The 24,690-nt window shown below is 39.9% G+C and overlaps 1 protein-coding gene across 7 annotated transcripts in view; it reads left to right on the top strand.

The window, feature by feature from the left end:
* CEP112 (centrosomal protein 112) overlaps positions 1–24,690 on the top strand; it is a 461,470-nt gene that overhangs the window by 293,641 nt on the left and 143,139 nt on the right. For 6 of the 7 annotated variants that reach the window (XR_009400487.1, XM_059380609.1, XM_059380606.1 and 3 more), the window contains one exon: positions 22,006–22,068. The exons of the other annotated variant lie outside the window; for it this stretch is intronic. Coding sequence is in view for 5 of the 6 variants with exons in the window: in XM_059380609.1 (XP_059236592.1) it covers positions 22,006–22,068 (63 nt within the window). In the remaining variant the exon portion in view is untranslated. The remainder of the gene's footprint in view (positions 1–22,005; positions 22,069–24,690) is intronic. 7 annotated transcript variants of the gene reach the window in all.

Below are 24,690 nucleotides of genomic sequence, written 5' to 3'. Positions count from 1 at the left end.
GCGAGGATAAATTTCTCATCCCCGGGTTCTGAGGAATTATTTATGACACACCCATAGTTAGACCTTTCGACGCATATTTCATTTGTTTCGGTTGCACTCTGAAAAATGTGCCAAAATTAAGCATCTTTAAACAAGGAATTACTATAGGAAAATGCATTTGTGAATTGGTCAGTATTTGGGTGAAAGATAGATGGTAGAAACGTGCAAAGAGTTGAAAATGCTATTATTTCCTTTTGTTTGATTTTGTGTTTCCCTAATGCAGCCTTCTCCTTCAGAAAGAGGCACGAGGCTAGGAGAGCCATGGTTCATTTCCTTTGTCTCCTCAGTTACTGTTGTCTCATTAGGGCTTTGAACAAAAGCCCTCACCCATTGGCAGCAGCTCTCTTTGACTATTGCCACAGTTATCTGCTCTGCTTTTCTGCTTCATTCTCCATGGTCCCAGGCGAGCCATCTTCTCAACAATAGCTTTACTAATTTCACTCGCTGCTCACAAACCTTGAATGCATCCCACTGCCTCCAGAATAAAATGCAAATTCCTTGGCCTCAGATTCCTTGATTTGGCCCAAACCCTGAATTTTTGGCTCTGAAGTCAGAATTGAGTGGGAGACAAACAAGAGAATAGATATAACCAATAACGTGTATGCCTGGATAAAGTGGGAGGGTTAGCATATTGGGAAATTATATCAAGGGTATTAGCAACTTTTTGTCTAAGCTGTCAAGGACATAGCATTTCTTATTGGTACAAATTTCTAAAGATATGTTGGTGGTCACACATTTTATTTCAAATGTAAGGAATGAAAGAAAACAAACCTTTTTAAGGAAATTGTGCATAGAAAACATTTCCTCTTTATTTCACCTCAAGATAAAATGGAAGTAACACAGGAGAGTGAAATACTACACTCAAATTTAAACTTTGAAAAACAAGTGGAAGGGCACAGCTTTTGAGTCTATTTCATGTGAAAACGTTACGTTACTATTATACCTTTGATCAGTCAAGGAAATTTAAAAATTTAGTTTCCACCTGTTCAGCTAGTAAATTATTTAGTTCACATCTTCTGTTTTTGTTTTGTTTTGTTTTGTTTTGTTTTAAAGATACTCTGAAGGCTTGTGGCCATTTTAAAAAATTAAGAGCCCACTAAAACACTCCAGAACAAAGTCTGGCTCATGATATATTTGTACATAGGGTTTTATTTGGTCTTTATTTGTAGGTGAATTGAAAACCACAGTCATGTAGTTCATTAGAAAAAGCACTTCAAGGGTTTTAGGAGCTTTAGATCCTGAATCAATTAACTACAACCTTTCCAAACAAGAGACAGTAAAAATGCCTGGACTTTTTCCAAGTTCTGTTGTGAGATTATAGCACTGGAGATGCGTGTTCATGACAACCTACCAGTGTCAAGCATGTCGAGAAGCTGGTTTAGGGTGTGAGCAAAGTTATGTGCAAATCTCAATGAAATGTAATAATGGCTAGAACATAGGATAACATCAAATGCCCTTCAGAACCCGGGTCTACTGTGGATTTAGTCTGTCTGAGTGTGGTAACCTACACAGGAACAACACTGAGTTTTTAGATGTGCAAAGTGGGGAATCAGATTGTGATTCACAGTGGATTTCAACAGGTTAAATGCACCTTGTGGATGGTTTCACAGGAAATACTTTTGGAATACTCTTGGAAGTTAGCTGACCAGCCAGCCTTCCCAAGCAGTACCCTAATATAGAGAAGAATGTTTCATCCAAATGTCTATAAGAAGATAGTAAGTTTCAAATTTGAATATATAATATATATAATTGGCCTTTTATAGCCAAACATCCTGAAGAGGTAATAAGGAGGTGAATCCCCATGGATTGGGTCATAGGCTGACAAATACCCTAATATCCACGAGGTAGGAGTCTGGGGGCATTTTGTTGAGAATCACAGTGCTGGAAAACCAGTGAGAGTCCAGAGAGAACTTGGAGTTCTGCCAACCCAGCCAGACCCCATTGCTGAGGCTCCGTATTCGAACACCATCCAGTTGTCTCCAAGGAGCTAGACAAGCGAGCTGTAAGCATCTCCCTCTTGTCCCACTTTGGCCAGGAGTATGAGAGACCCTCAGACTCATCACCACCCCACAGCGAGGACCACTGGGACCCTTTAAAAATTGGTCTCAAAAATCCTGGAAATTTTGGGTTGAAAGAGACCTAAAAGCTGTCTGGTCTGACCTTTCCCTCCCTGGATGCAGACTGATTTTCAGGGAGAGGGAATTTTAGAGAAACTTCAACCCTTGCAATTTCAAAGACAACACATCATTTCAGTTATTATACATATGGAGCCTAATTAGCTAATCTATGCTTTTTCTATATCATAACCAACTATAGATTTTCTTTTTCTAGAGTCTCCTATTTAACCACGTTTGTGTTTCTTCACTTATTTCAAATTCAGTGAAGAAATTTAGTCCTTTTCTTTGAGGAAGGAACATCAGTAGTGACTAGTCCTGCATTGTTTTAATGAGAACAAAAGCAAAATGTTCCAAAATTACTTGCTTGCAGCTACAAAGCATGTTGAGGGAATAAAAATTTCCTTCATTAAATACGTGAGGAGGAAAAAAGAATTGTTTTGAAGTTCTTATGATCAGCTTGTAATGGCTTCATTGTAAACTGATGGTAAAGGGTCCCCATTATGATCTGTAGATTTCGGTGCCAGAAGGTTTTTTTCTTATGCTGAATTATTAAGTTCTGTCAGCTGCTGGGCTGTCATATAGAGATATAGTAAATCACATTATATTTTGTCATGGATTACACAGAGCAATAAATTTGGGAATAAAGATCAAAGTAGTTCCACAATCACATCTGAGTGTAGGAGGGATGTTTAACTTGTAGGAAACTGATTTAGGTGAAGCTGTTGCGGTCCTTGTGTGAATTCGAAATGAATTTGGATATTTGGCTGAAAATGAGGATCAAATCCCAAAATGACTTTGAATTTTTGTATTTAGTCCAGAGAGGTTAATGCTAACACCTAGCTTCATGGTTTGAACTAGACGATGAGAGCGGAGAGTGGCAGGCTCTGTGAAAACGCTGTGTATGTATTTTAATTGCTTTCATGAACAGTGTATTCTTCTCTGTTTTTATTTTGGGTGTTCGGGGACAGTGCAATTAGTTAAATGCTCTGGCAGTAATACCATCTGACTCCTTGGAGCTGACTGTTTGCTTTTCGGGCATTTAAAGCCATTAAAAGTAAGCCAGCTTAAGATCACTGAGCAACCTTGATTATTTAGATCTTGATGGTGATTATCTTTGTTCTGTGTTACCACAGCAACTCTTTGGGGGCTATCAAAGTTGATGATATTCATTTATTTAAAACAACCAGCCTCAACTTGTTGGGTTCTTTTCAAAGAAAAGTCACAATAGAAATGAGATAAAGTAGCAGTAGTATAAGCAGAAATTACGTGCTTTATAACTTTTTTTTTTAATTTAAGAAAGTGCTCTCAGTCATATCGTCAGTTAGCTGGAGCAGTGGTTCCCAGACCTGGCTGATTATTAGAAGCAATGGGAGAATCTTTAATATAGATTCCTGGGCCTCAAGATCCCAGAGATTCTGAATCAATAGGTTTAGAATCTCAACATCTTTCTTCTCTCACTCTGGTGTCATTTCTCCTACTCTCTCCTTTGTCGTAATCCTGTCTCGGGAAGTGTTTCTCAGTGCTGTAGTCTATTCACAGATAATTAAGCTGAGCAAAATTATTTCCCAAGATTTCGGTTCCTTGTTTTATTTTTATTAGTCTATCACCATCCTTTTGTTAATTCTAATTGATTTCATTAATTAAGTTTCATTTTCCTTTCATGAAATCTAAAAGGTTTACACTATAGCTGTAGTGAACCAATCTGACATCTGACATAAACAAATCATCCCCAAAAGGTCATATGAGGATTCAGATCTCTCCATTCCAAATGGAATCAGAATAAAGTGTAATTGGGATATGGATAGGCTGGCTTGTGTGCTGATTTTGGCCCAAAAGGAAATAAAAGGCCAGTTGGTGAGCGCATGTATTAGGTTATCTCCCCAAGAGAGCCTTCAACTAAGATGGAAGGTTTAGCAGTGATGCTACAAAGGCCTCGTTGGAAGAAGCTGGACAGTTTGAAGAACCCAGCCTCAGTAAGGGGATAGAAGGCACCCTTCAACAGTAGATCATGGGGATTTGACTTACAGGCCTCAGGCTCTTCTAACACTCTTTCTCGTGTCTTCTGACAATGCTGTGATGCTCCCGAAGTCTAATGCTCCCAGATTGGAGCCACTATTTTAGAGCAGCTCCATGAGAAACCAAAGGCAAGTAGAGCTGTCAGAGAATGACCCGAGCCCGTATGTTTGCTACTACTTCTGTGCGAGGGATCAAAGGAGCCAACCATACTACTTCATATCCACTAGGAGGGCTACAATCAAAAAGAGAGAAAATAGCAAATTTTAGCAAGGATGTGGAAAAATTAGAACCCTCATACTTTGCTGGTGGGAAAGAAATATGGTGCAGCCACTTAACAAAATAGTTGGGCAGCTTCTTAAAAGATGTAACGTAGAGTTACCATATGACTTAGCAATTCTACTCCCACTGAGGAGCTTGAGGCCTGCAAATAGAATCTCCGTGATCATCTTCTGAAGGATGAACATTGAAAATATATTTCCCCTCCCAAAAACGCTTATCAGAATGTTCACAGCAACATTATTTATAATAGCCAAGAAGTGGAAACAACTCAAATGTTTTTCAACTGGTGGATGAATAAACAAAATGTAATGTATCCATACAATGGAATATATTATTTGACAGTCAAAAGGAATGAAGTGCTGATCTGTGCTGCAACAGAGATGGACCTTGAAGATGTGCTACTCGAAAGAAGCCAGTCACAAAGGGGCACATGCTGTGTGACTCCATTTATATGAAATGTTCAAGAATAGGAAAATCCATGGAGACAGAAGAGACTGGGGGAGAGGAAAATGGGAAATAACTGCTAAAAGGTGCGGGGTTTCTTTCTTTTTTTTTTTTTTAAGATTTATTTATTTTAGAGAGAGAGAAATATTCTCACACACACACACACACACACACACACACACACACACACACACACACCCTCCTGGGGGAAGAGCAGAGGGAGAGGAAAATAAGTGGACTCCATGCTAAGCAGAGATTCCCGATGCAGGGCTCCATCTCTAGACCCCACGGTCCTGACCTGAGCCCAGATCAAGAGTTGGACGCTCAACTGACTGAGCCACCCAGGCGCCCCTGGTGTGGTGTTTCTTTTTGAGGTAATAAAAATGTTCTGGAAGTTGATAATGGTGATAGATATACAGCTCTCTGAATATACTAAAAAACCACAGAACTGTACAGATTAAAAGTGTGAACTTTATGATACGTAAATTATGTCTTACTAAATCTGTTATTAAACATAGGAAGTCTGACAATGCTAAGTAGGGTTGAAAGTGTGGAACAAAAAGAGCTCTTAGACACTCTGGCGAGGCTATAAAATGTTGGTGGCATTATCCTTTAAAGTGGAGCATTTGATTTATGGACCATCAGTTCAGCCCTTTAGCATATGCCTAGGAACTCGCAGATATGCACCAGAAGACATGCCTGAGAATGCTCATAGCAGCGTGGTTCGTGGAAGAAAAAGCAAAAAGTGCAAATGCCTGTTAAGGAGAATGAATGATTTTGACCTGTTCCCACACTTGAATATTCTCAAGCAGTAATTATGAAGGAAATCTGCCTCAAATGAAACATCATGAATGCCTTTTTTTAAAAAAAAGTGTGAGAAACAGCATGTTGCAGGAAATTAAACAGGGCATGATTATGTTTGTATAAAGCTAAAACCAGTATGTTGGAGACACCTCCGTGTGTAGTACATTAAGGCAAGGCAGTAAATAAAATTTAGGATAGTTGTTCATTCTCAGGAGGAGTTAGAGGATGCAGTGGGCTGGGAAGAACCGTAGACATTTGCAAAGCTAGATGTTACATGGTACACTTGCTGTAGGAAGGTTCTTTATCATCTCTCAGAAACGTGGAGAATATTCTTTTGCATGTGCCAATTATATAATTTAAGCAGTTTAAAATTAAAATGGTTAGTAATATCAAAAGCAATAGAGTACCCCATTTCGGGGGACATGTCAGGAAACAAAAATTGCTACCCCAGTGAAGAATCTGAGACAGCAGTTATTTCCGAAGACCCAAAGTGAAAAAGGCAACAAGAAAAAAGTAACAAGAATTTAATGCAAAAGACTGATTTTGACAGCTGACTTTTCAATAGTCTGATCCTACAGTTTTGTAAGCTCAGCTCTCCAGTAAAGTAATTTCTGTCTTGTTTCCACTTTATCTATCAAAAAATGCAGGCGTGCCTTCAACCTCAACATTACTCAGCTTGTTCACCTCCATGATCTCAGCCCATCAGGTTCTCCTTTTGATCACTCTTGCCTTACCTTTTATTTTTCCTGTTCCCTCACACATAAAGAACCTGGTCTTTATCCTCATTCCAGTGCTTAGTCACCACTCTCTGATCCCTTGCCATCTTGAACTTCCACCATTCCTACGTTGCTAAACCTTGGTCCTATTTAATCTTCATTGTCAACTTTATCTGCACATTATAAAATAATGCCCAGGAATGTTCAATAATTTGCCCATGGTCACACCACCCAGGGTGGTTTAACTTCAAAGCTTGTGCTCTTTTTTTGTTTGTTTGTTTCTTTTTATTGTCTGTGAAGTACAGCACTGAAAACATATCTCTGAAATCAAACCAATCAATTACATTATTCAGCTCTCCAACCTCTCTATTTTTGCCTATTGCTCTGTCAAGGATTTTTTTTTAATTTTTTATTTTTTATAAACATATATTTTTATCCCCAGGGGTACAGGTCTGTGAATCACCAGGTTTACACACTTCACAGCACTCACCAAAGCACATACCCTTCCCAATGTCCATAATCCCACCCCCTTCTCCCAAACCCCCTCCCCCCCAGCAACCCTCAGTTTGTTTTGTGAGATTAAGAGTCACTTATGGTTTGTCTCCCTCCCAATTGTGCTCTTAACCATCATGCTCTACTGCTTACCGTTTGGCAACGGTTGTTGGGATAGTCAATGAGAGTAACTTGAGTTGAAGAAAAAGATGATTGAAGTACTTTTAAGGGTCTGGGTGATGGAAAATTCACCTATACAGCAACAGAACCAGTTGAAGACCTTATGTGTGCAGACAAAGTGGGGGACAGGACATAGTTTTGTTTTTGTTTTAAGATTTTATTTATTTGAGAGAGAGGGAGCACAAGCAGGTAGAGGAGTAGAGGGAAAGGGCGAAGCAGACTCCCCACTGAGCAAGGAGCCCGACATAGCGCTCGATCCCAGGACCCTGGGATCATGACCTGAGCCGAAGGCAGACACTTAACGACTGAGCCACCTAGGCACCCCAGGACATGTTTAATATAGACATCAAACTCATTGTTGTCAAACATTTTGAGTATTATTTTTAATAAAGTTGTATGGTAAAAAAAATTAAAATAAAAATAAATTGGTATGGTAATTCTAGCTCAATATAGATGACCCTGGGAAGCTGGATAAGCTCTAAGTCATCTTCAATTAAGAAGATCCGATAACTGAATCTTAAGAATGTCCTCCCAGTACCTATTTCAAACTTCCAAGCTGTCCAGTAGAGAAAACAGAGATCTTGTTAAGTATTGAGATTTATATTGAACGGCCTACAAATCTAACATAGCAACTTCCTGTAAGTGCGTTATTTCATAAGCTTTCCAGTTAATATTCATTACGCTCTATTTTCTTATACAAATGAACCAAAAAGTAGAAAAATTTCCAAAACAATAAACAAAATAATAATGGGATTTATGAGTATGACAAATCAGGACTTCTCTAATTCCCAGATTCAAAGCTTATTTCAAATAATTTATTACTTGACCAACAATTCAATTAACATCATTTGGCCATTGGATAATAGCGTCATGTTTTTGATGTCTAAAGTCATATATTTGAGATAGATCTTCTATCTGCTTCCTTAAAGTACTATACCAACAAATGTGCCGCTCTTGAGTAAATATATTTAGTAAATTTAAAATGTATATTAAATATATTAAAATTTGTTAAATACAATAATCATTTTTCTTTAAGTTCTGTCCGATCATGCAACCTTAGATTTTGGTGTAAAGCATAACAGAAACAAAGGCATAAAAATATTATAGAAGGTAGAGATTCTTAAAAAAATTAATTGGCCCCATTTACATTTGGTCTTTGATGATAAATTCTTTTTTGCACATCAGAGAATAGTTGCTTCTTCCCTAGAGCAAAGTAAAGTTTTTTTTTCTCCTTCATTCTCTTAAAGTTTGTATTTCTGCCCAAGTAATAAATGAGTTTCAGTTTCTGTGGCCTCTGCTTCAGAGTGTTCCTCTGAGGGTGAGCTTTTGAAATATGATTAGATCTTAATTCTTTAACTATTTCCATAAGCTTGTTTCACAGTTTGCTCTCTTATTCAGTGAGTGTGGTGGAAATTCATGTAAATCTTATGTGATCATTTATGGGTGTTAACCACATAAATACCTATGTTGCAATGGCAAGAAAATTAGTCGTCCTGAATTGCAGTGACGGCAGAAAACCAACTGCCCTGTGTTATTCTATAGGTTATCTGTCATTAAGTGTACATGATTTAATGTAGACAGAGATTGTATTCAATACTAATTGGGCATCGTCAGAAATAGGGCCAAATTCAGGAATATGGGCACTTTTTCTGAGAACGGATCCGCCGATATTTACTGAGAACTCAAGAAATAGTGATTTTGATAATGATACCGCAGCCCTTTTCCAAAACTGTCTGGTTTCTTTCTTCCTTTATGGAGGATGTGGCTTCTCCCTGGAATTCTTACAAAATAGTTAGGCAGTGACAAAAGCAGAGTACTTGGAGTTCCTAATTACTCGATTCTGGTTCTGGGTAAAGCAACTGTATAAAATGACTTCATCAATTTTTTAGAAATGAATTATAACTAAAGAGTCACTCAGTACAGAGCACTGACATCTGCAGGTCAAATGTTAATTCCAGCTTGGAAGGAGGGAGTCTTGGCCTCACGCTCCATCGCACTCCCACACCCACGGTCCGGGGCGCAGAACCAGCCTGTCCTCCATCTCCCGACTGCTGCCATTCCTCCTGTGGATGTCTCCTTCCTGGAGGGGAGGCATGATGACAAGGGGGAGCTGAGCCAAATGCCACCAAAGTCTCACCCAGCACTTAATGGTGACCCACCTAAAATGGGTGCAAATCCCAGGTCCTAAATTCAGATGCGCTTCTTTTGTTACAACCCCGGTTTCTGTTTTGAGTCACTGTTTGGCTGCTTGGCAAAAACTTGCTATGTGTCCTCGGTCCACTTGGATCTCAGTCAGTCTCCCCTTCCCCAGGATAGTACCTGAGTGCATGGGCTCCATCGTGCCATGGGCCAGGGGATGAGGCATGGAGCCCTCTGCTCCTGGGTCCAACCTGCCCATGCAGGCATCCACTGAGACATCTGTGGCCCCCGCGAATCTTTGGTGGTCACTGGACCCGGGTCACCTCTCCGTAATCCCTCCTTTCTCTTTGAAAGCCCACTGGGCCTTACATTCTCTGTGCTACATCCATGCCGCTCTCAGACACCCAGGAGGTTTTATGATCTTGTGTTTCGTCAGGGAGAGGTGAATACACTGGAAACTGGGTACAGCGGTCTTGCTGGCCAGCTTAGACACACACACCACACAGCTCATTTCTGCTGTGGCCCCTGTATCCATGCCAGTGTGCCTAAGAACTCAAGGTCACATGGCCCCTTGCCTCTGTCTGGCATGTGATCACAGGCCGCTCTGGGATTAGAGTAGCCCTCTCTATTTGTGGGGCTGCGGGGGGTGGGGTCCATGCATTCCCCATCCTTCAGGCTTGGCCCAGAGAATAGGACAAGAAACAAGGTCTTTTCTCAGGAACAGACTCACGGATAAACATTTTCCCCTTCACTTCAGCGGATGTCTCGTTGCCCCCAAGCTAGAGAATCATTTTTAGTCTGGACAGGGGAAACAGTAGGGCAAGCAGATAGAGTAAGACCCACTGTGACTGATACACTTTTTGCCCCGTGTCGAGTCCTGCTGGCCCAGATTATAGAGTCACAAGCCAAACACTACCTTCTTTGTTTCCTCTGTACTTCTGCTGTATCTTCCTTTTGGTAGAGGTAGTAAGGGCAACATCCAAGCTGGGATGGGTTGGAGAATGGAAGAAAATGCCAGGTTTAGGACTTCAGAAATATCCTGGTACCTACCAGTAAGTTGTACATAAAAAAAAAAAGATGTCAACACTGTTACTCTGGATGATGGATTACAAGAAACTTTATTTTATATGTATATTATTTAATGAAACAAAAACAAATTTTATGTGTGTATTATATAAATTTACTTTTTATATATTATAACTATTCAAATATATTACTAAATATTAAAATATTAATATGTGCATTAAACTAGACTATTAAATGCATACTGTGTCCTATATTAAAATATGTATTTTAAAATATACTAAAATATTAACATATATAATTTTTATACATTCATATGTTTGCACCTGTTATTCTTCCCATTTGGAGTTTTCTTCTTTCTTTTCCAATCAGTTGACTCCTATTCATTCCAACCTGATAACCTCACACAAGCCTTTCTGTCTCTCAGTTTCGCAGTCTATAAGTGAGGATAATGATCGTGGCTACCTCACAGTTTTGGGGAGGGTTAAATCTGTTAATATATGTAAAGCATTTCAACAATATGTGTCAGTAGAGTAAGAGCAAAATAAATACCGGTTCCTGTTTTGTTGTTGCTCTCATCATCATTATCTCCATCATCATTAGCCTTTAATGTTCACCTCCTTACAGAAGCCTTCTCCGGTGTGAGGTATCGCTTAGTCTTTCCCTAATAACACTCCGCACATAGCTCTTCCATGACACTTGTGCTGTATTTTATCGACTCACTTATTTGTCGCCTCCTCAACCGCGTTAAATTGTTTACCTCTGTAAACGTAGAGTGTCCGACATAGAGGAGGTACTCCACAAAGTAAATGTTCATGAAATCATCGCAGGGATATAGCAGGATTTCAGGGCAGGCTGTGTGAGTGTGTGTGTGTGTGTGTGTGTGTGTGTGTGTGTGTGTGTGTGTGTAAAATTAGCCTGTTACAATCACCTGGAAATCAATCAATGTAGAAGAAAATATTGGTGATGTGAAAGGAAAGGAGACAGGGGTGTCAGACTCCTGATGGTGATAAGAGGTGGAATCCATGTCTTGGTGGAGAAACAATGCTCCCTTCAGTTACTGTGACAATTTCTGCATGGTCTATTTTCTGGAAAAGTTTCTGTGGAGTTGATATTATTTCTTCTATTAATATTCGATAGAATTGACTAGTGAAGCCACTTGGGCTTCAGTATACTGTGTGAATAACTGTGTGTGTGTGTGTGTGCGTGTGCATGTTTAATACATACAGCGATGTATGACTCTTTGAGTTTTTCTCTTCTTGCCTTACTTTTGGTGATTTGTATCATTTAAGAGACTTTCATATTTTGCCTAAATTATCAAGAAATTTTTGGCAATATGTTATTCATAATATTTCCTTATTGCCCTCTTAATCTCTGTGGGTTCTGATAGTCATGTCCCTGTTTTTCTCATTCCTAATCTTGGTTAATTTGTATCTTCTCTCAGTATCTTTTATCTTCTGATCAGTCTACCTAGAGATTTATCGATTTTTTTTTTTTTTTTAAATCTCAGGGAACCAGCTTTTGGTTTTGCTGATTTTCTCTGTTGTTTTTGTTTCCTATTTCATTTATTTCTATTCTGGTATTATTTTCTTTCTTTCCTTATTTTGTCTTTAATTTGCTATTCTTTTTCAAGCTTCTTTAGGGGACGCTCATATCAATATCACTTATTTTAGATTTTCCTTTTTTGCTAATAAAATAATTCAAAACTAAACATTTCCCCTAAGCACTGATTTAGCTGCATTCCATAAACATTATGGTTACATTTTCATTAATTTTAAAATATTTTCTAATTGCCTTTGTAAATTCTTTTTTGGCCATAGAAATTAGGTGTATTTTTAAATTTCTGAATATTTTGAGAATATCAGATACATATCTATTATCATTTCCAATTTAATTTCATTGTGGTCAGAGAATGTACTGTGTGTGATTTTAACCCTTTAAGAATTTTTGAAATTGTTGTATGACCCAGAATATGGTGTCTGATTAATAATGGTCAAGTTGGTTGACAGCGTTTTTCAGATCATGTACATCCTCACTAATTTTCTATCTCCTGTTTTTAATCAATTCCTGAGACAGTAGGGTTGAAATCTCATTTACAGAGGTGCATGGGTGTCTCAGTCAGTTAAGCATCTGCCTTCGGCTCAGGTCATGATCCTGGGATACTGGGATCAAGGCCCACATCAGGCTTCCTACTCAGCAGGGAGCCTGCAGCTCCCCCTGCTTGTGTGCTTTCTCTCTCTCTGTCAAATAAATAAAAATCTTCAAAAGAAAAGAAATCTCATTTACAGTTTGTGGATTTGCCTGTTTCCCCTTTCAGTGCTGTCAGTCTTTTGCCTCATGTATTTTGAAGCTCTTGAAATTAGGTGCTACATGTTAGGATTGTTCTATCATTTTTATGAATTAAGTTTTTATCATTATTGAAATATTCCCTTTTTTCTGCTAAGTTTCTTTGTTGTCAAATCTACTTTGATATTAGCATAGCCTCCTCACTTATGATTATTTTTTTCATGGTTCATCTTTCTTCATCCTTTTACTTTTAACATGTTTAAATATATAGTGTTTATTTTGAAAATATCATGGTTATACCTTCTTTTAGATCCAGTCTGACAATCTTTGTCATTTAGATAAAATTTTAAACTATTTATATTTAATGTAATTTTGATATTGTTGGGTGTTATTCTATTATTCTGCTACTTGTTTTTGATTTGTCTCATCTTTTTTTCTTTTTTCCTCTTTTCATAGCTTTTATTCAATTCACTGAGTACTGATTAATATTCTGTTTTATTTCTACTATTGTCTTAGTAGATATACCTTTTTCTTTTTTCCTTTTTTTTTGTGATATGGAGCTTTATTAAAGTCTGCCTTCATGATCTCTTATACCAGTTTACCATAAAATATAAATGCCTTCATAACAGTGTAGCTCTATTTTTCTATGCCTATCCTGTTTCTAAATATAGTATAACCCCCCCAATATACTTTTATTATTTCTGATTTTTTTAAAAGATTTATTTATTTTAGAGAGACAGCTCATGGAGGGGGGGTAGAGGGAGAGGAAGAGAGATAATGTCAAGCAGACTCCATGCCCAGCTTGGAGCCCCACATAGGACTCAATCCCAGGACCCTGAGATCATGACCTGAGCCAAAATCAAGAGTCAGCCACTTAACTGACTGAGCCATCTAGGTGTCCCTATTATTTCTGCTTTTAAAAGTACATTTTCTTTCAAAGAAATTTTAAAAGGGGGGGAAAGGTAATTTCTCTTTATATTCTTATTTTCTCTGTCCAGTGCTCTTAATTCTTCAAGTTCATCCAGGTTTGCATTTGGTATCATTTTCTGTCTGCCTGAACAACTTCCTTTAGCCTTGCCTGTTGTTCACTTCTGCTGGTGACAGATTTTTGTTTGAAGAGGTCTATAGTTCATTTTCAGTTTTAAAGGATATTTCTACCAAATACACAATTCTAAATTGACAGATTTTTTTTTTCTTTCAGCACTTTAAAGATTCAATATGTTATCTTCTGACTAGCATAGTTTTAGATGAGAAATCCTCATTCTTATCTTATAAATGCTTCTACCTCTCTGGCTGCTTTTAAGATGTTATCTTTAGTTCTGTTCTTGCAATTTGATTATGATGTATCTTGATGTGGTTTTCTTTGTGTTTATCTTTTTTGTTCATTGGTCTTCTTCCACTGGCGGGTGTACAGTTTTCTTCATATTGCAAGATTTGTACCTATTATGTCTTCAAATATTTTCCCAAACTTTTCTCCTTCTGATACACAATTATGCATATGTTAGATGCCATGATATAGTCTCATACATTACTGAGATTGTTCATTAAATTCAGTCTTTCGTCTTTCTGGCAATCATTTAGGGATACTTAAAATTTTTTTTTCTTCATATTCACTGATCTTTTCCTCTGTTGTGCCAAATCTGTTATTAATCCCATCCAGTGAAATTTTCCTTTCAGATAATATATTGCTATGCCCTGGGCTATTTAAGCTTTGTTTTGTTTTGTTTTTTCACCTGTCTTTCATTTCTCTCCTCATTATGTTCATATTTTCAATTAAATATTTAGGTGTCATTTTAATAGGTATTTTTGAAACATAATGGTAGTCTTTGTCTACTGATGTCACCATCTCTGTCATTTCTTAGTCTAACTTTATTGACTAATTTTTCTTCTTCTATGACTTACATATTTCTGCTTCTTATGCCATCTTTTATTGAATGCTGAACATTGTAAAATACAAGTTCTTGAATACTGGATTTTCCTGACTTCTTTTGAAAAATATTGAGATCGTTCAGGAAGGAGTTACTTGCAGTGACCAGTTTGATCCAATTGAGCCTTAAAAATTAAAAAAAAAAAAAAAAAACTTTAGTAGAGCAGATTTAAAATTAACTTTACCCTAAGGCTAGTTTAACCCTGTGACTAAGTGTGACCTTCCTGGACGTTATATGAGAACCATTCAGTTTGGCTGGTCAGAAGAGAAATATCCCTCAGCCCTGTGTAAGCTTAGGAAATTGTTTATTTTAAATCTCACTAGTCACTTTTTACTTGACCTTGTAGAACCTTACCCATACATACACAGCTCAGTATCAGTAACAGACTCAGAGGGAACCTACGTAGGTGTCTGGAGCTCTTTCTGTGCATAGCTCCCTTCTGTCTAGTGCTCTGTCCCCACAAACTCCAACTGCCTCAGCCTTCCCAAACTCCAGTCTTCATCTCCTCAGCTCACAATCCTGCTATGCTATACTTTGATTCCCTTGCCTATGTTTAGTTCAGATGTGCCTCCAGAAAGAAAGGTGTGATTGGAAGGTTTAACCTCACTTGTTTCCCCTTCTTCACAGGGTCACAGTCCTAAACATCCTAAAACAGTTTTTTCCCCCTTTATTTTGTCCAGTTTTCTCGCTGTTGACTGTAACAGATTAAGTAAGGGCCCAGTCACTCCCATCATAGCCCAAGCAGAAATCATTAATTTTACTTATGCTTCACAAAGCTATAGCTTTATTTTGAGGTAAAATATAGGCAACTTCAAGTTTGGAAGTTCTGTAAATATTTTAAATTAAATTAAATATAAATATGTTCTATGAATTTTCTGATTTTTTTTTGTTTTTAGGGGCGTGCGCAGTTATATACTAACATCTGGCAACAACTGGCCATAACTGTTATTCAGAGTGTTTGGAGAAGCTTCAAATGGATGCCTACAAAGTTTTGAGTAGAAAGTACTGCATAATAGGCTGAGGTTTATGTTATGTTTCAAGTATCTGGGAAGCATCCTTTTCGTAAAGGCAGATATTTAATTCAAAAACTAATGCTGTTATATTTTAAGGAAATTTATCTTTATAATATCTGGACTTGCCTCAGATTTTAGAGGAGCCTCCTAATTCTCCTCTAAATTACCTTCATGGAAATATGAGTGCCTGAACTTTCACCAATAATAAAAAATGGAAAATAAAGGAATGAAAGACTGTTTTGAATGAGGACTTAATGCAAAGTATCCTGCAAGGAAAAAGTAGCATATTATGATGACTAAAAACCATCGACACATTGGTTTATTTTTTTCCATTAAAGTTTTAACCCAATATTTTGATAGGAACTGTGTAGAGAAAGTGAACCAATACATTGGTGGCTTTCTAACAAGGAAGAGTGAACTGAGAAAGAGACCCTAGGAAAGCAGAGGGGAGCTAAGTGCTTGGTGGAGGGTGGAGGGCATGACCAGCCATAATGGGAGCAGTTAGGAAGAGCCAGAGATTAAAACAACAGCAATGACAAAACAACTTTGCTCACTTCAGAATTATGATTTTCCTCTCATCTGTTATTCCACATCTGTTCAGGCTATGCTGCAGATGTTTGAAAATTGTCCTTCTATGTAGTAATGATAGCTATAAAAATAAGACTTGGATTAAAATAACCATAACTTAAGTTTATGCATGGAAATGTATAAGTCAATACCATCCTGAGAATAAAATAATTCAAAACATGTTTTAGGGATGGTTTGCATGATGAATTTTCTGTGGATGTTCAACCATGCTAAACCAGAACTTTTTTTGTTTATTGTTTTTTGCTTTTGAGAGCAAGAAACAGGGAGAGGGCACTTGGGCAGAGGGAAGGAAAGAGGAGAGGCAGAGAGGGAGAGAGAATCTTAAGCAGGCTCCATATCCAGCGTGGAACCCAGCTTGGGGCTCTATCTCACAAGCCTGAGATCCTGACCTGAGCTAAAATGAAGAGTTGGACACAACTAACTGAGCCAGGTGCCCCTAAACCAGAGCATTTTAGACTTCAGAAATTTTAGAAGTTTAGAAGCATTTTAGAAGTTCAGGAATTCAGGCAATTGTAACTTAGTTTCACATACATAATAGAAACCTTGATGGGTGATAAATTAATTTTATTTCTTCAGTCACTCTTATTATTCTCCAAAATAGTGATTCTTTTCTATTAGCTATTAGCAAGTTCTGGAGGTATTCATATATTACCAGCTGGTCTCCCTTTGTTTGTTTGTTTGTTTTTAAAAGATTTATTTATTGGGGCACCTGGGTGGCTCAGTGGTTTAAAGCCTCTGCCTTTGGCTCAGGTCATGATCCCAGGGTCCTGGGATCGAGCCCCGTATCAGGCTGTCTGCTCAGCAGGGAGCCTGCTTCCTCTGTCTCTCTCTGCCTGCCCCTCTGCTTACAGACAGATCTCTGTCTGTCAAATAAATAAATAAAATCTTTTTTAAAAAAATATTTATTTATTTTAGAGACAGAAGGAGAGAGTGAGCATGGGGATGGGCAGAGGGAGAGGGAGAGAATCTTGGGCAGACTCCCCGCTGAGCATGGAGCCCTACATGGGGTGCAGTGTCATGACCCATGATCATGACCTGAGCCAAAATCAAGAGTTGGCTGCTCGACCAACTGGGCGAGTTGTGCCAGTTGGTCTCACTTTAAATTCAACATTAGTGATTTTAAGTGGGCCCTAATGCTTCCTGGAGACCTGAGACTCATACTGCATACCTTGGTCCTATCCCTTTCCCACTTTCCTAGACGAGACCATCCATACCCTTCCCTCCTACCTCAAATCTTCCACCCCTCTCTTCTATGGTCCTCATGTTTTCTGTGAATTTTTCCCCCTCCTTCCCGGGGAAGGTGGAAGCAACCAGTACTTGCCCAATGGGGCAGGTGTGATTTACGCGGACTCCTAGCCAAGGCCCTCTCCTCCCCTGAGCTCTAGATCCTGTCCCCTCTCCTTTACTCAAGAACATGTCTCTGGGGTGCCTGGGTGGCTCAGTAGGTTGAGGCCTCTGCTTTCAGCTTGGGTCGTGGTCCTGGGGTCCTGGGATCGAGCCCTGCGTCAGGCTCTCTGCTCAGTGAGGAGCCTGCTTCCCTCTCTCTCTATCTGCCTCTCTGCCTACTTGTAATCTCTGTCTGTCAACTAAATAAAATATTTAACAAAAGAAAGAAAGAAAGAGAGAGAGAGAGAAAGAAAGAAAGAAAGAAAAGAAAAAAGGAAAGAAAAGAAAGAAAGGAGAGAAAGAAAGAACATTTCTCCTACCAGCCTGCATGCGTGCTGTTAGTTCTCTCATCATACAGAAAACCAAACAAAACAAGTCAGCCCTTTCTTCGCCCACTTCCCCTGCAGCTTCCAGTCCATTCTTCCCTCTCCCCTCATGACAGAACTCTGTATGACAAATTGTATGTGCTCCACTTCCCCTCCTTCTCTGGAGCTTCTACACGACACCACAACTGCCTGTGTTCAAATCACCATCGTCCTCCGCAGGCTCAAGCCATATCCTTACTTTCCAGTCTTCGTTGCCCATGACCTCTCCGTCGCTGGAGCAGCTGACCCAGAGGAATAGTCCTGAAAACACTTTCTTTACTTGGCTTCAGGACTGCATCTTATCCTGATTTCTTCTGTCTCGGACCCTTCCTCCGGTTTGCTCTCCTCCTCCTCTGTAGCCTCCTGACATTTGCAGTACAGGGCTCTGTATACCCAGACTTCTGGGGTTCTTGTACACTCAATGCCTTGAGGTCTCATCCAGGAGCATCATTCCATCTACCACTTATATTCTGATGATGTCTGAATTTATACTTCTAAACTAGACCTCTCCACCGGACTCCAGCCTCGACTACCCAAACAGTCACCTCAACACAGATGTCTAAGAGGCATCGCCATGTGTAACATGTCTGAAACCAATCTCTCCATCTTCCCCCCAAAACCTGTTCCACCCACAGTTTTCCTGATGAAAGATAATAACAACCCCACTTCTCTAGTCGCTTGGGAGAAAGATCTTGAAGTCATCTTGGTTTATCTCTTTTTATCCTACAGCATATGCAGTTGGCTCTACCTTCACATCTTTCAAGGAACCTGACCACGTCTCAGCACATCTTCAGTTACGTCGTGGTTTGTGTGTGACAGTCTCCCAGCTGGCTGCTCTGCTGGGTTCTTGCCCCACACAGGAGCTAGCATAATCCTGTGACGACTTAAGTTCAATCCTGTCACTCTTGAGCTGAAACCACTTCAGTGACTTTCCGTTCCACTCAGATTAAAAGCCACATTCCATACAGTTGCCCACGACACCAGGAAGGATCTGGCTCCTTGTTCTCCCTCAGACCTTATCCAAGGGAGACATTGCTCAGCGACCCAGTTTGAAGCGAACTGGCCGCCTCAACGTGCCTTGAACGTGCCTCTGCCCCTGGGCTTTTGCATCGGCCCTCCCTCTGCCCTCCCTTTCCCTCAAGGTCCCCGGGACTCCCCCATCTCCTGCATGTCGGTGCGCAGCGAGGCTTTCCCTGACTCCCACATCCTAACGCTGGAAACGACCCCCGCCTTCCATCACTTCCCATCTCTTTCCGGCTTCGGCCTCTCCATAGCACTCGCACCATCTAAAATATTGTCACTTCGGTCAGTTATTTCATTTCCTCACTAGGACAGAATTTCCGTAAAGGTCGGGAGGGATGTTTGTCTGCTTTATTCACCGCCCTCGTCCCAGTTGCCTGGAATGGATGAACGAATGAGGTGGTTGCAAAGGCATGATGTGAGCCTGTGGCATTCCGACACAGGTGGTCCTGCACGAACCAGCATCTCTGACTCCACATTTTTTAGGGAAAATAACATAATCTTTATGGCACTGTCATTTTTATACTTTCTAGTAAATAAATATTTTTAAAATGCTTACAGCAATGTCTTGCCCAGGGTGAGAGCTCTGCAGGTGTTTATTAAATAAGCAAAAAATACTTACCATACATTTTGTGATTTAAAAAATATTGGCGGAATGTGAACCACAACAAATCTCAGGAGGCTCAGAGTGGCCTCCATTCTACAATGGAGAGTGGCTTCCTTCGGTATTGAGGTAGAATAGCGTCTGATGGCTTAAGGGGAAAAAATAGTAATAGTCACATGCCCTCTCTAGTCTGAAAAAACAGAACTACCCAGTGTACTGAGTGGGACTATAGATATGGAGAGATTTTGCAATAAAGTCTAAAGAATTGCTTTCGAGCTCAAGTCCGTAAAACACATGGCTATTGTCTTAGTCAGCTCAGGTTCTATAACAAAACACCATAAACTGGGCGGCTTATCAAGAACAGACATTTATCTCTGATAGTTCTGGAGGCTGGAAGTCTGAGCTCAGGGTGCCAGTGTATCAAGTTCCGGGGAGAGCCTTCCTCTGGGCCGTAGACTCCATCTTCTTGTTATCTCCTCACAGGGCAGGAGAAAGTGAGCTCTGTGGCTTCTTATAAGGGCTCTCATCCCATCCCTGAGGGGATCCCCCCCCATTACCTAATTACCCCGCAAAGGCCTAACCACCAAATCCTATCCCATTGGGATTAGGGTTTCCGTGTCTGCCTCTGCCTCCACCCCTGGTTTGCTCTCTGGGGAGACAGCATGAGAACGGGAACGCGGGCGTGGCTGGGGGCAAAATGAAATTGGGATTGTGCAAGAGCTGGTATCCTGAACCTTCAGCAAACACCAGCAGCCAGATCTCTGCCTCCTGGAAGTAGGCTGGAGGAGACAGCTCGGGGCAAGATGGCCCAAGACAAACGTCCAGTCAGAGACAGGCAGGGAGAGTCCAGGCCCTTCTAAGACACCCGTGATGGGACGTCCATGCATCCAAAGCCTGCCTGTTTTAGAGGCCTCACTTTTTTTTTTTTTTTTTTTTTTAAAGATTTTATTTATTTATTTGACAGAGAGAGATCACAAGTAGACAGAGAGGCAGGCAGAGAGAGAGAGGAGGAAGCAAGCTCCCTGCTGAGCAGAGAGCCCGATGTGGGACTCAATCCCAGGACCCTGAGATCATGACCTGAGCCGAAGGCAGCGGCTTAACCCACTGAGCCACCCAGGCGCCCCAGAGGCCTCACTTTAAATACAAAATTTCACCAGACAAGTGAGGAAAGTTTCTAAAAGGAAAAACGGACAAAAAGTGGTTGGCAAAGCAAATGCATGAAAGTAACTCAGAAAAAAACAGATGCTCTAGAGAGCAGAAAAATGTTTGGGTGTGTGTATGGACATTCAGAAACATATTAAGTGTATATGGATCTAATAAGCTCAGTAGAGAGAGGCAGGCACTGTGCTCAGCCTGACTGAGTACCCATGCTCCACTGAGTGGGGTTAAAGTGGCTTCTTTACTTCCCAGCTGTGTGGCACTGGGCAAGTTACTTAACCTCTCTGTGCCTCCATTTCCTCATCTTAAAAAGCAGATAGACGATGCTACTCAAAGAACAACAACAACAAAAACCTCTTAGAAATTACGAATAGTATGGTGGGATTTTTTTTTTTAATCCAACAAAAAGTTTAAAATTAGGAGTCGAGAACTCCTTGTGAAAGATCAAGAAGACAAAGAAATGGAAGATAGAAATGAGAAAAAGAGATGATACACCTGAGCAGCCCAACAGCAAAAGCTGCAGAGACGGATGGATGGACAGACAGACCGATAAAGGGGGAGGGGGGGGGAGAGACCTGGGAACAGAGAGAGGAAACTTTGAGAGTAATGACCAAAGCTCTTCCAGAAGCAGAGGACACAGTCGGGTCGGAAGGGCCTCTTTGGTGCTTTTGCACAATGAATGAGAAGAAAGGCCCAGTCCAGTGTGTCACGGAGCCATTCCGAGCACTCAGGATGCGGCGAGCCTCCCAGAGGGTCCCATGCGGAGGATGGGAACTTGAGTGGCAGGAGAGATAGTCGAGCTCTAAGTAATGCAGACTTACTCTGGGAAGGCCACCCTCCTTCCGGGACATGAAAATTGTTTGATGTCGATATATTTGTCACTTGAAAAAAGTAGCCCTTGTGTGTTAGGCAGACTAGGGGCACATGTCTTTGCTAGGTGAGTCTCAGAATGGCCCCTCTGCCGCGGTCCGGGAGCACCTCGTTCTTTCATCTTTCAACAATGGGGAAGAAGATTAACTTGACCTTTTCCCGCTTCTCCTCCCCTCTTCCCTCCCCCTGTTTCCTTCGCTGCTTCTGCGGTTCCCTCCTTTACCTTCCGAGCCTCGCACTCTTGCTCAGTCTGTTTCTGCCACCTCTTCTCGCTTTCTCTTTCTCTCCACGGAAGTCTGTGTTTGTCTCATAATTGGCAGGAGACTTTTTTTTTTCTTTTGCTTTTTGCTTTTTAAGTGATGAATAGTTGGCATGAGATCAAAGCCAAGCCCTGTGGTTTTCTGGCTGCCCCAGAAGGGCGGCGCAGCTGGCAGCCGGCCCAGCTGCCTGGTGATAGGCGTGTGGAAGAGATACCAAGCTCACAGGTCACCGTGTGTGTGTGTGTGTGTGTGTGTGTTCATGTTCGTGTGTTTTTCAGGCCAACAGCAGGCTGAAGCAGATTGAGAAGGAATACACTCAGAAGCTTGCCAAATCTTCACAGGTAAGAATGTTGAAAGAAAGAAAAAAAAAAGCAAAACCAAAACAAACAAAAAAGAAACCTACACATAAAACCATTTGTCCTTTAGAGTTAAACTTAATTCTCTTCAGTGTCTTTATGGGTCAGTATCATTTTTTGATGATGGATAAATAATACATGCTTTTAGTATTTTAGCCTTCTTAAAAGATTTTTTTTAATCAGGCATATTGAACCATTTGAACTAACATACATACACACACACACACACACACACACTCTCTCAGATGTTGTAAAACCAGCCAGTGCACTTGAACAAGCCCAGGCTGCAACATATTTCACAAGGGCGGGAAATGCACACCTACATTTGTGATGCAAGCAGTTTGATACCATCTGTGCTTTTTTGCAATATTCCATTTAGTTGTACCTGAAGACTGCTTAGCAATAAAATTCAAAATGATAAATGTTCTATGTTAAATTATCTGCTCAACTGTTGACTCCTTTTGGGGAAAAGGAGAATGATTAAGTCCCTACATTATATATATCTGGCTTCCTGGTCTTGCTCTAGCAGTTTTAGTAGAAGGCCAACAACTGAATGCCTGTCTCAACTCGACATATGATGCTTAAAATACCTTTTCTGTGTAAGCTGTTATAATGATATCCTATAGTATCATTTAGGGAATCCCAAGAATTCCTTAGTTTTATGAGTAATTCTAGAATAAAAGATGGCAATTTTCATTGTATAGATGGGATAGGTTAAGCCATTCACTTTCGTGGGCATCATATTTAATGATTTTAAAATCAGCTCTTCCTGGTAATTTCGCATATGCACAGTGATGTGTGGCCATGAACTGAAATTTCTGTGCCATTTTATAAGTTACCACACAATGACAAAAGAGTAATAAAATCAAGAATTTTATGGGGCACTAACCATGTTGACTCCGTGTTCATGCATGAGAACTCTGGGCTTAAGGACTATTATTGGCCCCATTTCCCCACTGAGGAAACAGGCTCAGAGAGCTGAGGTCGTGCTGGTTAGCAAGTGACTAAGCCAGGACCCCTCCTGGATCGGACCAGAGAGCAGACCCTCACAGCCCGATGCCACCAGCCTGGCTCAGTCTGCACCACCACTCCCCGAACTCTGGGGATAACTCATAAAATTTCTTTGATTATACAATTATTTCTAAAATGTGCATATGCCATATAATTTACATCCCACTCGGAAAGCAAAATGTCTCTGTCCCAGTGAAGATTTACATGCATTTACTTAAGAGATTATGATATGTCCTGATTGCCATCATCCCAGACCTCCTTTGAAGAAGGAGCACGGGGAAATAGTCTTTTAAATTCTTTTGCAAGAGTCTTCATATAAGAAGAATCTTGTAATCAGAAGAAATATTATGACTCCTGAAGTTACACTTTAAATTAAGACATGAAAAATAAGTAGCTGGCGTACTTATGTCCTGCTTATTTTGCGTTATGTTAAATGGGGGAGGCAGACCGAAAGTGAGATAGAAGATAGCCCGTAAAAATGCTTAAATAATGAGAGTGTAAACAGGAGTATTTAAGTTTATCTAAAGGAATGTGTGAAGAAGCTTGATTAGTTCATATTAAAGCAAATTAAACGTCAGTTAGTGTGGAAGAAAGCCTACAGCTTTGGAGTCCAACCGACCCGAATTTGAATACCAGCCCTACTACCTATATGACCTTGAGCGAGTTACCTGGACTCCCTGGAATTCAGTTTCCTCATTTGTAAAAGGAGGGGGTAGTGCTTACCTCACAGGCTAGTTTTAAGTATTTAGTAACGTAAGGGGGAAAACAGTGCTTAATAGAGAGTGCTTAGTACACAGTAAAGCATTTAATGGCTGTTAGCTCATATTGCAGCAGGATGAAAATGGAAATAGAGACAAGAAAAGAGGGAACAAAGAATTTAAAAGAGATACGGAAGGAACAAGAAGTTATTTTTAATTATTTTTGGGTATTCAAGAATTGATCAAATCTCCCTCCAAAATGTGGAAAGGCACAGGGGGTTGCTAAATATTTTCCCAAGTAAAGACATGAAGAAGCAGGAGGAGGAGGAAAAGCCAACTAGTGCCAGCTGTCATGTCCTATAGCCTATGCAACACCAAATAGGAAAATAAAAGTCTTTGAAAGACAGTCCATCCTCCTCATAAAAGGTAGGATGACAACCTTATGTTGATAATATTTTGTTTGTCCACCTCTAAATACATGTAAATATTTATATGTTTATAAGCATATGTGTATATTTGTATCTGTGTACGGGCATTGGGGAAACATTGGTCTACAATCCAGTCGGTTTAAAGAAACATTATTTGAAAATGAACATTACAAACAGAACCATAGACTGACTTTTTCTGTTTTCTAGTGATAGTTTGCCAAGATCCCTAACTCCTATCTAATTTGAGGACAACACCAGAAGCAAAGTTGCTTAACTCTTTATCAGGTTTTTAAAAAAAAAAAAAAATCCCTCTCTGAAAAAAAAATTTTTTAAGTAATATGATGAATGCATTTATAATGAATGCATTAGTATCCAGGAGATCATCAGGTTAAATTTGGAAAATATTTTAAATATTTTCCTCCCTTAAAGGAAGTCACTTAATCTTTGAGATTTTTATCAAGCTTTTGGGA

Source organism: Mustela nigripes, chromosome 16 (assembly GCF_022355385.1).
Source record: "Mustela nigripes isolate SB6536 chromosome 16, MUSNIG.SB6536, whole genome shotgun sequence".
Lineage (NCBI taxonomy): Eukaryota > Metazoa > Chordata > Mammalia > Carnivora > Mustelidae > Mustela > Mustela nigripes.
The sequence above is the reverse complement of the archived record's forward strand: the minus strand, read 5'-3'. Positions and strand labels throughout refer to the sequence as shown.